The sequence below is a fragment of the Oryx dammah genome, unplaced genomic scaffold (assembly GCF_014754425.2).
Source record: "Oryx dammah isolate SB20612 unplaced genomic scaffold, SCBI_Odam_1.1 HiC_scaffold_2, whole genome shotgun sequence".
Lineage (NCBI taxonomy): Eukaryota > Metazoa > Chordata > Mammalia > Artiodactyla > Bovidae > Oryx > Oryx dammah.
Window position 1 is genome coordinate 171,413,440 of NW_024070186.1, and position 15,949 is coordinate 171,429,388.

The 15,949-nt window shown below is 48.1% G+C and overlaps 1 protein-coding gene across 4 annotated transcripts in view; it reads left to right on the forward strand.

Moving 5' to 3' along the window:
* The first annotated feature begins 216 nt into the window (after positions 1-216).
* The window catches only part of ABCC1 (ATP binding cassette subfamily C member 1), a 153,614-nt gene continuing 137,881 nt past the window's right edge, over positions 217-15,949 (forward strand). For all 4 annotated transcript variants that reach the window (XM_040256946.1, XM_040256938.1, XM_040256955.1 and 1 more), the window contains exon 1: positions 217-304. In XM_040256946.1, the coding sequence (XP_040112880.1) occupies positions 257-304 (48 nt within the window). In that variant the 5' untranslated portion in view covers positions 217-256. The remainder of the gene's footprint in view (positions 305-15,949) is intronic.

The following is a 15,949-nucleotide window of genomic DNA, read 5'->3' on the forward strand; positions in this document are numbered from 1 at the left end:
GCGGCGGTCCGATCCCGGCGGCCGCAAGGTCTAGCGTGCAGCCTCTCCGCGTGGCCCACGCGGGCCGGGCGAGGTGAGCGGGGCGGGGTCGGGCGGGGCGGGGCCGCCGCATCCCCGTGACGCGCCGGCCAACCAGGCGGCGTTGCGGCCCCGGCTCCCTCCGTCGCTGCCTCCCGCCCTCGCCACCACCGCCGCCGCCGCCGCCAGCAGCCGGGCCCGTCCGCCCGCCGCCGCCCGCCGTGCCCGAGCCGGCCGCATGGCGCTCCGGGACTTCTGCAGCGTCGGTGACTCCGACCCCTTCTGGGTACGTGCTCGGCGGCCGCTCGGATCGCGTGGGGCCGGCGGACGCGAGCGGGAGCGGCAGGGAGGGCGGCCGGCGGGCTGGGAGGCCGGCCGGCGGAGGGAAGCGCCGGGCTCGGGCGGGTTGGGCCCGCGGTCCCGGGGTCCCTTGCCACCCCGAACGCCGCTCTCCCCTCCCCGCAGCCGGCCTGGCGGGGCCTGCTCCCCACCCTGCCCTCAGCCGGCCCCCTTCGGGAGCGCAGCTGATGGGGGCGGAAAACTTGGGTGACTGGGTTCCAAGGAAGCAGGGCGTTGGGGAGGGGTTGCAAATGCCCGGCTCTCGGGCTTTTTGGGAAAGGTGAGGGGCCGGAGCCTGGGAGAGGGGGCCGAGAAGAGGGGCCCTTTCTTCTCTGGGGTTCCCCCTCCACTTGAAAATAACCTTCCACGGACGAAGACGCCAGAGATGGGGAGTGTCTCCCTGCTTAAGTTCCCCCATCTCCTTTGTGGCTTGGAACCCCGCTTTCACAAACACCCGATTGCCAAAGGGCTGAGCTGGGGAGGGGCTCAGACTGTGGAAAGGGGCTTCCAGTGGCTGACTTGAGGTTTGCCCCCTCCCCAGTTGTTTTGCATACACATTAATTTCCTGTGGTTACATGTTTTTGACATCTTTTACTTCTGTTTAATTACTGTGGGTCTGGGTTGCGGGGGTGGGGGAGGGGGCTAGTTTGAGGGGATAGGGGAAGAATTAGGGAAGTTTCAGGAATAGCTAGGAAAGAAGGTGGGGCTGCTCACCCCCGCCCTGACTTGCTTGACCCTGGGGTCAGATTTGGGGGTCAGCTGAGGATACCCAAGGGTCCTGGTACCAGTGGATTTTGTGCTGTTCCACACCTGAGACCCGCGCGGCTCCTCTGTGTGGGGACCAACCCGAGGTTCCTTCTGAATCTTTGCTGTTGAGGCTGGCCGGGTCTCTGGAGGCCACTCTGGCTTAATCCCCAGTGTCTTGGGCTTTAGTTTCTCTCTAATGCGATTTGCCTCTTTGTTACAGGAAGCACTTCTGTGTCCTACTCTCTTGATTATTAACAGTAGGCAAACTTGGGCAGGATAGTTTTCCCACTTTTGTTTAGGAATCGGAAAACACCCCTGGTTCTTTGGAGCCAGTGATTAGCATCTCCAAATACCTTCTTGTTCTGTTTTGTGGTCCTCTCCTTGAAGGCTGCATTTGGAGTGTTGATAAGTCATCTTCGAGGGCCCCATGGGAAGGGTTTATTTGGGGGATGGGGGCGGTAGGTATCACTTGTTAGAACAACCACACACATCTGGCTGTGTCTCACATTTTCAGGCCAACGGGATTTACTCGGGGGCTGGAAATAGTACAGATGCTTTGCACTCAAGGTCCAGGATTGATTGGGGAGCAGACTTACTTGCAAAGTAGTATTGTACTTAGCAGAGACAGGAAAATCTGAGGAGTCCTTGCTCCCAGTACCCAGTGTGGCAACAACAAGATTGTTTCTGCAAGAATCAGATGGGGATCTGGCCTAATGTTGCTGTGATACTGGAGAATTTCCTTGTTTATTTTGTTCTGAATTACAGAGGGGATAAAATAGGTGACCATGAATTCTTCACCAGGATGTGTTTTATTGATGGCAACTGGCGGTTGATGGATGGCATCAGGTTTTCCAACGTCGAATGGGTTTGGGGGTGTCCTCTGTTTATTTAGTTGAAGAAGCTCATCTGAGGAAATCAGTTGTGTGTTTTGTTTTTTATTTTTCTCCTGCAAGGACTTTTGCTCCAGAAATTGCCAGGTGGTTGGCTTTCCCTTCTGTCAGGCCCTCCATCTCCCTGCTAGTCTTTGGCCTTGCAGACTTTCCTCTGCCCTTCCTCCCTCTGGATTTCTGGACTCACTGGTTGTCCCAGTTTCTCAAGGTGCCCTGGAACCAGGGTTTGAGTGCAGGCAGCGGGGGCATGAGCACTTCCAGGTAGCCTGAGAAACCGAATGTAATCAAAAGCAGGTGACTTCTGTGTTTCCCAGGGCACCCACTCAAGGCCAGGAGAGACTGACCTGCCAGCCACTAGGTAACTATGTGATCTTGGGCAAGATATGTCTATCTCTGCTTCAGCTTCCTCATCTGTAAAAAGTCTCAACCTCCTACAGTTGTTTTGAAGAGTAAAAATGAGTTCATCTGTGCAAGCCACTCAGCCCATGCCCTGCACAGAGGTAAACAATGGTTATTGCTTTCTTTCCAGAGATGAAGTTATGTGTTTCAAGTTGCTGGTCCTTCCTTTGGACCCACTTTTTCTTAAGCTGGGGCATGGGATTGGGCCATCCATCCGGTCATGCCTGGCTCCTGTCTTGACCAAAGTCATGTGTTTAGAAATCAACGCGACTAGCCCACCTGAGACTCTAATCAGAGTTTTGTTCCTGAGTCTGCCTGCCTCTGAGCCCCAGGAAAGGGCCAGAAAAACCACACGATGTGGAAATAACCCATGGTGAGGGTTCGGCTGACTTACCACCTTCACCCAGGCAAATGCTCTGGGATGAAAAAAGAGGAACCTGGTTATCTAAATGGAAAATAGGGGCCAAGTTCACCAGCCCTGGGTTTGCTTTTTTTTTTTTTTTTTTTGAGGGTGCTTGGTGTCTGGCAGGTGGGAAGGGCTGTTTTGTGGCTGATGTTTGAATGATGGTTGGGCAAATAGGCTGGGGCCTCCCCTTGCAAGCTAATTTTTTTTAACAAAAATATTGTTTATTTATTGCAAGTCCAGTGTAGAAAAATCAGAAAATGTCACAAAGTAAGTGACAAGTCAGTAAGCAGTGGAGTATGGCGGCTCTGAGCAGTGCTTGGATCCCTAGAGTTCAAATCCTGGCTCTACTCCCTGGGCAGATCACTCCCCCCCACTCCATGCCTCAGTTTCCACACCTGAATAATGGGGATGTTAACACAGTACCAAGCAAATCTTTGGCAGGTACTTAGGATGTTGTTGCTTGGTATACAGTTGGTATGGTGTTTGGTGGTTTAATCTCTTTAAGTCGTGTCCAAGTCTTGCGACCCCATGGACTATAGCCATCCAGGCTCCCCTTTCCATGGGATTCTCCAGGGAAGACTGCTGGAGTGGGTTGCCATTTCCTTCTCCAGGGGATCTTCTGAATCCAGAGATTGAACCTGCGTTTCCTGTGTTGCAGTCGTGTTGTCTACCACTGAGCCGCCAGGGAAGCCCTGGTATACACGTGTCCCTCGGTAAATTTAAGTGATGCACTAGCTGGAATTCTCTAGGTAATTTTTGCTACTGTACTTGCTGCTGCTGGGAGTGAACGGATCGGTGGCTGTGTCATGGTTCATGGAGTCCTGTTAATCATTTGGTCCTGGTGTTGATATTTGCCTTGGAGATGCCCTGAGCCTTCTTCCACCTCAGTAACCCCCTGAATATTCAGTTTGGTTGCCAAAAGGTGAGAGAAAAGGAGTGTTTTATTTTTTCAATTTTTTGGCTGCACCGCACAATGTGTAGGATCTTCGTTCCCCTGACCAGGGATTGAACTCACACCCCTGGCGTTGGAAGCTTGGAGTCTTAACCGTTGGATCACCAAGGAATTCCCCAAAAGTATTTTAGAAGCCATTTGAAATTCTCCTTGGGGTAAGGTCTGACCTTGGCGTCAGTCTAATTTCTGGCGTAATTAACTCCCTGTGGCTTCACTATAATGTAGAAAGAGCCAATTTTTTTCTCTCCATCCCTTAAGCTTCCTGTGGGTTTTTAGACACATCACTGTGCTTTCCTCCACGTTTCTCTCCTTTACGTCTGCCCCTCCTTCTGGTCTCCTCTTCCCTTGCGGACTAGAGCCACAGCTAAGTAGCTTCAGTCGTGTCTGACTCTGTGCAACCCCAGAGACGGCGCCCACCAGGCTCCCCCGTCCCTAGGATTCTCCAGGCGTCCCCTCTGTCCACCCCAGCTGAGGCCCAGAATGGCAGCATAACAAGGTAAATGGCTTTGGGAGGAGAAAAGGGGACTCTCTGAAATGACCGGGCAGGGCGAAGCTAGTCTCCTTCTCCCCGCTGGACAGGCTCTGTTTGGGTAGCTTTACCTTTGGAACGTGATGGTGGATGAAAAATCTCTTTCCGTTCGCATTCTTAGCTTTTTGGAACGGACATTTCCACCTGGTGTCGCTAGTTTACCATGTCCCACGCGGAACTTGGGCTTCCCTGGAGGCTCACAGTAAGGAATCTGCCTGCAATGCAGGAGACCTGGGTTCGATCCCTGGGTCAGGATGATCCCCTGGAGAAAGGATTGGCTACCCACTCCAGTATCCTTGCCTGGGAAATCTCAGGGACAGAGGAGCCTGGTGGGCTACAGTTGATGGGATCATGAAGAATCAGATATAACTTAGCAACTAAGCCACCGCCACCACGATGAACTTTGAGGTCTCCCTCCCGTTCCCCCTATGCCCCCCCACCTTCGACTGCCCCAGCCCTCCCCATCTTAGTTTATTACCAGGGCATCTCTGCCCTGGAAGTTCAGGCCCAAACCCTGTATCAGCTCCTTGACTCCCCTCCTTGCCTCCCATTCCACATCTGATCAGCAAATCCTGTTGCCTGTTCAGAATGTTTCCAAATCTGCCTGCTTCTCACTGCCTCCTTGCCTTCCTCTCTGGCCAGAGCCATCACAGCCTCAATCCTGCAGCTGGCTGTTCCCACCCCAGTGCTTTCCTTGCTGCCCTCCTTGACCCCACAGTCTGGTCTCAGCCCTGTAGCCAGAGGAATCCTGTTAAAGACAGGAGCAGCTCAGACCCTCTTCCGCTTCTGCCCTATACCCTGCAGCAACTCCTTGCATCCCTCAGGGAAAAAGCCAGAGGGCCTCAGAGAAACTTACAAGGCCTAAGAGCATCTGATCCCTCACCTCTCTGACCACACTGTCTGTCCCCCTTTGCTCCAGAACCGGCTGCCTTGGGGCCTTTGCACTTGCTGTTTCCCCTGCTCAGAATGCTTGTGGACTTTCAGATCCTGGTTCCAGTGTCAGCCCAAGCAGCCTTTCCTGGACTCCCTGCTGCTTCGTTGTGGCTCCCTCCAACCCCTTGACCCAGCACTTACTGCCAAAATAAGTCTACTTATTTTGTTTACTGTCTGTAAGCTCCCACCAAAAGGTCAGCTTCACAGGGGAAGGGGTTTTTGCCTGTGGTTGTTCTTATGGCTGTAATCCCAGCCTCAGCGCCTGGAACATAGTAGATTCTCAGTAACTAATGAATGAATGACAGGAGGCTTTGGAGTGACTTTTGAGCTGGATTGAAGCCTCTTCCCAGAGTCTTCTAAGGATACAAAAAACCCTCACCTGTGTAGAATGGAAACCCAGGTGGACTGAGCCTTCCATGTTCCACATCTGACTGCTTGTGTTTCGTCTTGCAAAGTTGAGAACTGAGTCTGGCCTCTTTTTCCAGGACTCAGTACGTTGCACATACAGTAGGTGCAATTAACGTTTGAATTTGAGTGTCTTGAGGTACAAGTTCCATTGGGGGATTAGATCTAGCTCGCTAGCGTTCTGCTCTGGCTTTATTTTAATGTGAAATTATTGTGATTGCTGATATTTACTGATGGGAAGAATTCATAGAACGATCTGCATTTCTGACTTTTGGAAAATCAGGAGATCTGCTTGCACGAGGGCCCTCGCTTGTACGTCGTGGGTTGTCGGCTGGGGCTGCCCCCTCCGACAGAGCAGCCTGCCAGAATACGCTGGCCCTAGGTTGGCACAATCCCTTCCCCTCCTTATTGCTGCTTTAATTCTAAGGCTTGGCATCCATTGCTTTTTTCCCTTTGTGCTTTCTCCCTTGGTCTGCTTCCTTCATTGATGGAGCCCACCTGGACCTATAGGTGTTTGAGTCAGTGTCTCCTGCTTTGAAGCCCATTAGTGAGATGACTGGGGCTGATCTGGCTCACCAGTTTGGTGTTGCTCTGTCTGGCTTGGTCGTGTTGGCAGGAGGGGGCTGGATAAACAAATTATCAATGCCCAGGGAATTTGAAGCAAGTGTCTGGTTTTGTATGTTGGCTCCAGATTTTCATGGTGGGATAAGGCCTAGATTTCATCAGATCTTAGTGGTCAGTAACATGCTAGCCCATAAAAACTTGCCTGGACCTTTTGCAGAAAGAAATAAATGGCCAGTAAAATGCTTCTGAACTGTGATGCTGGAGAAGACTCTTGAGAGTCCCTTGGACTGCAAGGAGAGCCAACCAGTCAATCCTAAAGGAAATCAACCCTGAATATTCACTGATAGGACGGATGCTGAAACTGAAGCTCCAATACTTTGCCCACCTGATGTGAAGAGACGACTCACTGGAAAAGACCCTGATGCTGGGAAAGATTGAAGGCAAGAGAATGGAAAGACAGAGGATGAGATGGTTGGATGGCATCGTTGACTCAATGGACATGAGTTAGGGCAAACTCCAGGAGCTAGTGAAGGATAGGGAAGTCTGGTGTGCTGGAGTCCATGCGGTCACAAAGAGTCGGACACGACTGAGCGACTGAACAACAACAACCAGTGTTTTGGGATACTGACAAGGACTTGAACTTCCTGAGGCCAGTGTTTCCCCCAGCCTTACCTGGTAATGGGACAGACAGGTCTTTTGTGTTGAAGGCATGGGACTCGACTTATCTTGACAAGGCTTGGCCATGCGGAAGCCCCCGTAGGGGAGGGCTGGTAGGTGTAGAGCAGTTTCTCAGCCTGGACATGCTGGACCTTTTGGGCCAGGTAATTCCTTGTTGTGGGGCCGCCCTGGGCATTGTAGGCTGTTCAGCAGCAGCCCTGGTCTCTCCCCGTGAGATGCCGGTAGCACCTTCTCCCTGTTGTGACAACAAAAATGTCTCCAGATGTTGTCACCTGTCCCCTGGGTGGGGAAGTCCCACAGCCATTGATGTGGAGGAAGCCGGAGAAGAAATTGGGGCAAGACTTTTGCCTCGACCCGAAGCCTCCTGAGTTTTTAGGCTATTGAACACCTCACTTAATTGGATTATTGGGGTTGCCGTGGAGAAGCTTAATGAGATGCGAAGAGGGTTTAACTCCAATTAGCCAGAGAAGGAGATTGCAGTTGTTTTCATGCTGTTTGCCTGCCTCTTTCCATCTGGGGCTGCTCTTCCCTAATCCATTCTGGCTGGGGAGAGGGGTGGGAAAGGGTGGTGTGGTGTGAAGGTTTGGCCCCAGAGTGAAGTGCTTGTCTAGAGAGATCAGCTGCTCCTGCATCTTAAACTGCTCCAGGAGAGGTGGACAATTACAAAGTGGAGATTCTACTTAAGTGTCCCCTTGGTTTAATTGTGGGATTGCATCTCCAGCAGGGAGGTTGCCAGGTCCTGGAAAATGGGTCTAGATGTCCAGGGAGGGTGGCGTCCGGCCCTCAGGCAGTAGTTGAGGTTTTATGAGGCTTCACCCTTCCCTCTCGACTTCCCTGATGGCTCAGAGGTTAAAGCGTCTGCCCACAATGTGGGAGACCCAGGTTCCATCCCTGGGTTGGGAAGATCCCCTGGAGAAGGAAATGGCAACCCACTCCAGTATTCTTGCCTGGAGAATCCCATGGACAGAGGAGCCTGGCGGGCTACAGTCTATGGGGTCGCAAAGAGTCGGATGCGACTGAGCGACTTCACTTTCACTTTCCCTTCCCTCTAGGTGAATTGTCTCTATGAGAACCTTCCTTCATGTTTTATTGCCTACTTGCTTGGAGTGCCTTCCTCCCTGGAGAGTGCTTATCAAGAGCCTGTGTTTCCCTGGTGCCGAGTACTGGAGTGTGATCTTTACAACTGGATTCGTTTTCCTGTTCTTCCCACAACCATTTCTCACTCATTCATTTATTCAGTTTTTTATTATTAGTTGAGCATCTGCTGTGCACTGCCACAGTTCTAGACACTGGGGATATAGCCATGAACAAGACAGACGAGGCCCATGTTCTCATGGAGCTGATGCTGGGGATGACCAAAGTGATTTTGGATAGCGGCGAATGCCACAAAGACATGAACTGGGATGAACTAGGGTGTGAGCTGCGATAGGGGTATGTCCAGGGAAGGTCTTTCAAAGGAGATGACTCTTGACCTTTGACCCATGGCAAAGCTGGCTGTGCGAGGGCTGGGGGAATGGAATCTCAGGTAGAGGGGACAGCACGTGCAAAGGCCTTGAGGTGCATGGAGTGATCAAAGGAACTGTGGAGCCCATCTAAGGAAAATCTGGCCTGGAGCCTGCTACCAAAATGCCTACAGCACTAATAAAATGACTTGTGATACCAAGAAGGGCCTGGAAATTCCAAGGAGGAAGATTGCTGCAGCTTGGCAGGGAGATGGAACATTATTACCTGCTCCTCGATATCATGGTCTTCTGATTTATTTAGGTTTGAATGGGTCTCAGGTTTTAAAAATTAAGTTTATGTGTTTATATGTTTTTATCTGTTTCAGAACATTGGCCACACTGTTTAGGGTCAGATCAGGTTGGAAATCCCCACTGCCCTTGATTCCCCTCCAAAGGCTTTTTAGGACCCATTAACATGATGAGGTGCTTTTCTTATTGATTAAGATGACTTTCTAAAGGGTTGCTAAAAAAGTCTTCTTTTTAAAATAGATGTTGAATTGACCTGGAAGGTCTTGCACAGTAACTCTTTTGATTGTGCTGTTGCTTTCAAAGAATTATCTTTTAGAAGTTACAACTTTAGGGACTTCCCTCTTGGTGGCTAAGACTCTGTGCTCCCAATGCAGGGGGCCCAGGTTTGATCCTTGGTCAGGAAACTAGATCCCTGATGCCGCAACTAAAAGATCTGCAACTAAAAGATCCTGCATGCCTCCATGCAGACCCACTGCAGCCAAAGAAATAAAATATTAAATAAATAAAAAGTTGCAACTTTAAAAAAAGTTTATGGTATAGCCACTATGGAGAACAGTGTGGAGATTCCTTAAAAAACTGGAAATAGAACTGCCATATGACTTAGTAATCCCACTGCTGGGCATACACACCAAGGAAACCAGAATTGAAAGAGACACGTGTACCCCAATGTTCATTGCAGCACTGTTTACAATAACTAGGACATAGAAGCAACCTAGATATCCATTGGCAGATGAATGGATAAGGAAGTTGTGGTACATATACACAACGGAATATTACTCAACTATAAGAAAGAACACATTTGAGTCAGTTCTAATGAGGTGAATGAAACTGGAGCCTATTATACAGAGTGAAGTAAGTCAGAAAGAGAAACACCAGTACAGTATATTAACCCATATCTATAAATTTAGAAAGATGGTAACAACGATCCTATATGCAAGGCAGCAAAAGAGACACAGATGTAAAGAACAGACTTTTGGGCTCTGGGAGAAAGTGAGGATGGGATGATATGAGAGAATAACATTGAAATATGTATATCACCATATGTAAAACAGGTGACCAGTGCAAGTTTGATGCATGAAGCAGGGCACTCAAAGCTGGTGCTCTGGGACAACCCAGAGGGATGGGATGGGGAGGGAGGTGGGAGGGGGGTTCAGGATGGGGGGACGTATGTGCACTTGTGGCTGATTCATGCTGATATATGGCAAAAAACACCACAATACTGTAAATTAATTATCCTCCGATTAAAATAAAAATTTTAAAAAAGTTTAAAAATGCTAGAATAAAGCTGTATTCTAGAAGAATATGAAGGGAAAGTAAAAGTTTCAGTACTTCCCCTCCCTGCGCTCTGTTCCCAGATGTCACCATTGATGGTAGTTTCTTGGGTGTCCTTCTAGAAAATTTCAAGCATATGCAAATATGTATGAAGTGTGAGTGGGCGGGGAGAGATTGAATATCTTTTTTCCCTCCCCAAATAGTTTCATATTCTAAATAACGTTCTATATCTTGCTCCTTTCGCTTAGAAACCAGTGTTGATTTTTCTGTCCGAGCTAAGTCCAGGGAAGTTGAAAGAAAAAGAAATAATAGTTTACCAGCCATACTCTCTCTTGTTACATGACTGTGCTGCGTATTCACCCAGTCCTCCCTGGGTTGCTTTCAGGGTCTTTGGTTTCAGTTTTCAGCACAGTGAACAGTGTTGCCTCAGACATGCTGGGGTGCTCATCTCGGTACTCTCTGTGGAGAGGTGTAAATGACTCAGCAGAGTCAGTTTCCCCTGAGAAATTGCTCGGTGGGGGATCTGTGCATTTTGAAATGTGACAGTTCTTTTTTCTTTCTCTTTGCTTTTCTCGGAGTTTCCTTTGTTTATTTTTTCAAATTTATTTATTTTAATTGGAGGCTAATTACTTCACAATATTGTATTGGTTTTGCCATACATTGACATGAATCAGCCACGGATGTACATGTGTTCCCCATCCTGAACCTGCCTCCCACCTCCCTCCCCATCCCATCCCTCTGGGTCATCCCAGTGCACCAGCCCTGAGCTCCCTGTCTCATGCATTGAACCTGGACTGGCGATCTGTTTCACATATGATAATATACATGTGCCTCCCCAGTAGCTCAGAGGGTAAATTGTCTGCTTGCAATGTGGGAGACCGAGGTTCAATCCCTGGGTTGGCAAGAGCCCCTGGAGGAGAGCATGGCAACCCACTCCAGTATTCTTGCCTGGAGAATCCCATGGACAGAGGAGCCTGGTGGGCTACAGTCCACGGGGTCACAAAGAGTCAGAGATGTGATAGTTCTGATTCTCAAGTGACAGCTGTGGTTTAAACTCCCACTAATGGATTTACTGGGTTTCCCAGGTGGTGCAGTGATAAAGAATCTGCCTGCCAACGCAGGAGGTGCAAGAGACGTGGGTTCGATCCCTGGGTCGTGAAGATCCCTTGGAGGAGGAAATTGCAACCCCCTCCGGTATTCTTTCCAGGAAAATTCCATGGACAGAGGAGCCTGGCAAGCTGCAGTCCATGGGGTCCCAGAGAGTCAGACACAGCTGAGTGCACACACACAATGGACTCACCAGCATTTATTAAGTACCTGTTGTGCTCATGGCATTTGAAAGCATTGATCAGGCTGGGAATTGACCAGACTCATGTTGCTTCCTTGTGTATGAGAGGATTTTGCCCAGCAGTTAAACATCCTTCCAGTGGGTTTGGTCCAGAGAGTGAGTGGTTTATGTTCTAATTTTAAAAAGATATGTTTAAATTTTAAACATATTTTGACTTTCTTTGTTTAAAAAGTACTTTTACATTAACAGTTCAACAACATGTAAAAGTTTTACTCATAATTTTATCGTGCTAAAACGATAAACGTTATTTTATCATGACTTACTTATTTTTACATGTAAACTTTCTAGGTTAATTGTTAGAGTTTTCTGGTTCACAGAGTGATACTCCTTGTGAGAAAACAGCCTAGAGGTATTTAAATAAAGCGTTAACTCTCTCTAACCAATAACCAAACTATTCTTCCTGTCCTTTTTCTGTAATCATGGAAATGTTTACAAACATAAATAATATGCTTAAAAATAAAGTGGGTTATATTATTATCATCACTCTACCTTTTATTTTTGCTTAACATGATCCATGGCAGTACACATAATCTCACTAGTAATTCTTAAACTATTGTATAATATTCCAAGTTATAGCTCTGTTATGATCGATTTAGCCGTTTCCCAGTTAATATCATTGCTTGCATTGTTTTCCATTTTTTGGCTTCTATAAACAATGCTCCAGTAAACATCCTTGTCCATGGGTTAAAATTCTGTAAATGTTAGTTTTTAATGAGTATTGGGGTTTCCCAGGTGGTGCAGTGGTAAAGAATCTGCCTGCCGATGCAGGAGACAAGAGACGCAGATTCAGTCCATGGGTTGGAAGATCCGCCGGAGTAGGTAATGGCAACTCACTCCAGTGTTCTTGCCTGGGAAATCCCATGGACAGAGGAGCCTGGTGGGCCACAGTCCACGGGGTCTCAGAGAGTTGGACATGACCGAACACACACATATGCAGTGGGCATTGGCTGGTTATTTTCCAGAAAGGTTGTAGCAAGTCCATTCCTAGCGACAGGGACTGGGAATTCCCATTTCTCGGCATCCTTCCCAGCCCTGTACATGGCTGACTTCTGTTAATTTGATGGACAAAAAAGGTGTCTTATTTTCACCGGTATTTCTCTGAGAAGTTAGAAGTTGAGCATCCTACTACATATTCCTCGGTGACTCATGTGTTCTTTTGTGTGCGTGTAATTGTCCTTTTTGTGCATTTTTTTCTCTGGTTTGCTCTTTCCTGTTAATTTGTGGGCGCACTCGGTATATTGGGACTCTTGCTTCTTTTGTTCATATTTTTCCATCGGCTGTTGTTTGTTGGTGCGTTAACACCCGAGTCTTGTCCAGATTGTTATGTGGTCTTCTCTTTCCTGCATTTTCATTTAGTCTTGTGAGAATTTTCCCATGTTCCTACACAACTTTTGTAATTATACCTTTAAATGTCCAAGCAGTAGTTTCTGGTATTGGTGGACTGTAATTTACTTAATTATTGCCTGTGGTTTGACATTTAGCTTGCTGTTTCCCCCCTTTTTTTTTCTTTCAAAGAGAACATTGTAATGAATATCATATGGTAGTTACTTCTTTAGAACATATTGTTTGGAGTGGAGAGAATATTTAAAATCATTGAAAATGTTTTATTTCCTGTCTGCAACAAGCCCAGCTTGTTTTTAAGAAAGTGGTAGGTCGGTTCTAGCAGGGTCTCTCTGAGGGTGCCCATCACTGTGGTAGTTGTTTCCATGATTATTTAGAGCAGATGATATGTGTACATTAGTGGCGGTGCCTTCCTCAGTTCCTCTAATCAGCCTTGTCAGGCTGGAGACCCGGAAGCCCAAGGGGAAGGCTGAAACTCTAGGGTGCTGGGGAAGGTGACCCGGTAGTAATTTAGATTATCCAGGAGCTCTTTGATAAGGCTTCTTCCTCAGAAGCAATTTCACTCACCCAGGGCCGAGGAGAAAAGGCACGTGGTAAATTAGACTCTGAGGATGGTAGTGCAATGGGGCTCTCCCTTCTTTTCTTTTTTAAAGTAATTTATCTATTTATTTATTTTATACTAGGTCCTTGTTTGTTGTCTGTTTTAATTGTTCATTTACTGTCGGCTGTGCTGGGTCTTCGTTGCTGCCTGGGCTTTGCTCTAGTTGCAGAGAGCAAGGTTCTTATTGCGGTGGCTTCTCTTGTTTCGGCTTCCGGACTCCAAAGTACAGGCTCAGTAGTTGTGGCGTGCAGGCTTATTTGCTCCGAGGCATGTCAGCTCTTCCTGGATCAGGGATCGAACTTGAGTCTCTGGCATTGGCAGGCGGATTCTTTACCACCGAGCCACCGGGGAAGCCCTGGTTATCTACCTGTTTTAAATATAGCCGTGTGGACACGTCAGTCCCAAACTCTCAACCTATCCTTACCCCCGTAACCATAAATTCATTCTCTAAGACTATGAGTCTGTTTCTATTCTGTAAGTTCATTTGTACCATTTTATTTTTTTTTTAGATTCTGCACGTAAGTGATATTACGATATTTGTCTTTTTCTTTTTGATTTACTTCACTTAGTATAATAATCTCCAGGTCTATCCATGTTGCTGCAGATGGCATTATTTCATTCTTTTTAATGGCTGAGTAATAGTCCATTGTATGTATGTATATCCATTCCTCTGTCAGTGGGCATTTAGGTTGCTGCCATGTCTTGGCTATTGTAAACAGTGGTGCAGTGATCCTGGGGTGCATGTATCCTTTTGAGCCGTGTTTTTCTCCAGATATGTGCCCAGGGGTGGGATTGCTGGGTCATATGGTAGCTCTATTTTTAGTTTTTTAAAAGGATCTCTATACTGTTCTCCAAAGTGTGTGTACCAATTTACATTCCCACCAGCAGTGTACTTTTGTCTACTGAGATCCCTGGGGGATCTAGGGGGACTATTTCACACTTGGTGCTGGAGTCAGAGCTGGCCCCGTTCCAGTTCATTTGCATATTTGGTGGGGAGGGGCTGGAGAGAGGGCTTATTCCTGGGTCAGACCCTCTTATTCCCAAAGAGGATGGATATTAATTAGTTGGGGGAGGTGTGGGGGATCAGAGAATTGGTAGCTGAAGCCACCAATTGGGCGAGGGGAAGGTGCAGCACTAGAGAAAGCCAAGGATGTATACGGCTGGGGTCTCAAGGCCAGGTTCAGGAGCCCAGGCTCGAAAATCGGTCCTGCCAGTTCCCAGGCTGGTGCAACCTTGGGCCAGTTGCTTAACTTCTGGGAACCGCAGTGTCCTCATCTGTAAAGTGGGGGTCACGATCTTGCTGCGAATCCCTCAGATTTGGAAAGAAAGGAGGCAGGATGTAGAGGAAGCTCAGAAAAGCTCAGCAGGCATGTGCTGTGTTTCTGTAGGAGGCTGGCCTGGAGGGGACTGGGACGGACAGTCATGGGCAGTAGCGTGGGGATTTCTACTGTGGCGATTCTCTTCTGGTTTATCACCTCCCTGCAACCTCTGGGCTCATGCAGGCCTTGGCAGAATGAGGATGGAGCCCAGCCTGATCTCAGGGATTCAGACATCCGTCTCCAGCATCTGAGAATTCAGGCTAATTTGCCCAGCTGTTACAGGGGGTCTGTAGGGTGTCAGGGTCTGGGCGAGGCATGCTCGGGTGTTGGGTGTCAGTTCTGAAACTGGGCTGATGGGTGGGAAAGTTCGTTCTGGAGATTTTCTTTGTCTGGCATTCAGAAGACGTGTTTAAGTGCCTAAGTGCACAGGGATGAAGGTGGGCTCTGACAGCTGAGAGCTGCTGACGGATGCATACTTGGGAAGTTCCAGGTTTTCAGTTACTGTAAACATGGTCATGATTGAATTACTTAAAGGGACTTTTCTCGTATTCTCTTCTTTGACGTTATAAGAGATCCAGTATAAAATGAAATGACAGGAACTAGTACAGTAAAATGTGATAGTCCTCCAAAATTACGCTCTTCTGGAGATTATCTGTTATGGGCAGTTTAATTTTCACTTCCTTTCCTCTGCATATCCCACATGTTAAGATGTTTTTTAAAAACAAGAGTGAGGTTTTATGAAAACGTTCTCTGTGTTTCATTTACTGTTCATCTTGGATTCCACCCATTTTTAATGAATATATTTACTTGAAGATGAAATGTCAACATGAGCCTAATTATATAATTTGCTAATAGTTTCCTTTCTAGGCGGTTGGATAGCCTTGTTTTTTAACTTCTGTGTAAGGGAGATCTGGGGAAGATGTGAAGCAAGGTGGCATGGGTGTCAGAGGGGCACTTGTTCCACCCTCTTGGATGCCCCTGGCAGGTCAGTGCCCCAGGGCTGTGAGGACAGAGCTCTTGCCCGTTGGTCCCGTGGCCTGGCCCCATTCAGTCTGCATTCTCTGAGGGGCTCCTGATTATCCTTGCACTGAACTTGATGCTGGGAATCCAAAGATGTGCAGAGCAGGGCTCCCCACCATCCTTGAATTCCAGTCTTGTGGGAGATTGAACAAATGAGTAGAAAATCATAGCCACGAAAGGCGGTGAAGGGGGGCTCAGTGGTGCTCAGTGAGTGCATTAGGGGTTTTATTTGATCCACGGATGGAAAGAAGAGACTCCCTGAGTGGGGAGATTGTGTGACGATATAAATGTAACTCTGTGTGACAAGGACCCCAAACACAGCGGCTGAAGATAGAAGCTAATTTCTCTCTGGGCTTCCCTGGTGGTAAATAATCCACCTGCCAGTGCAGGAGACATAGGAGATGCGGGTTGGATCCCAGGGTCAGGAAGATCCCTGG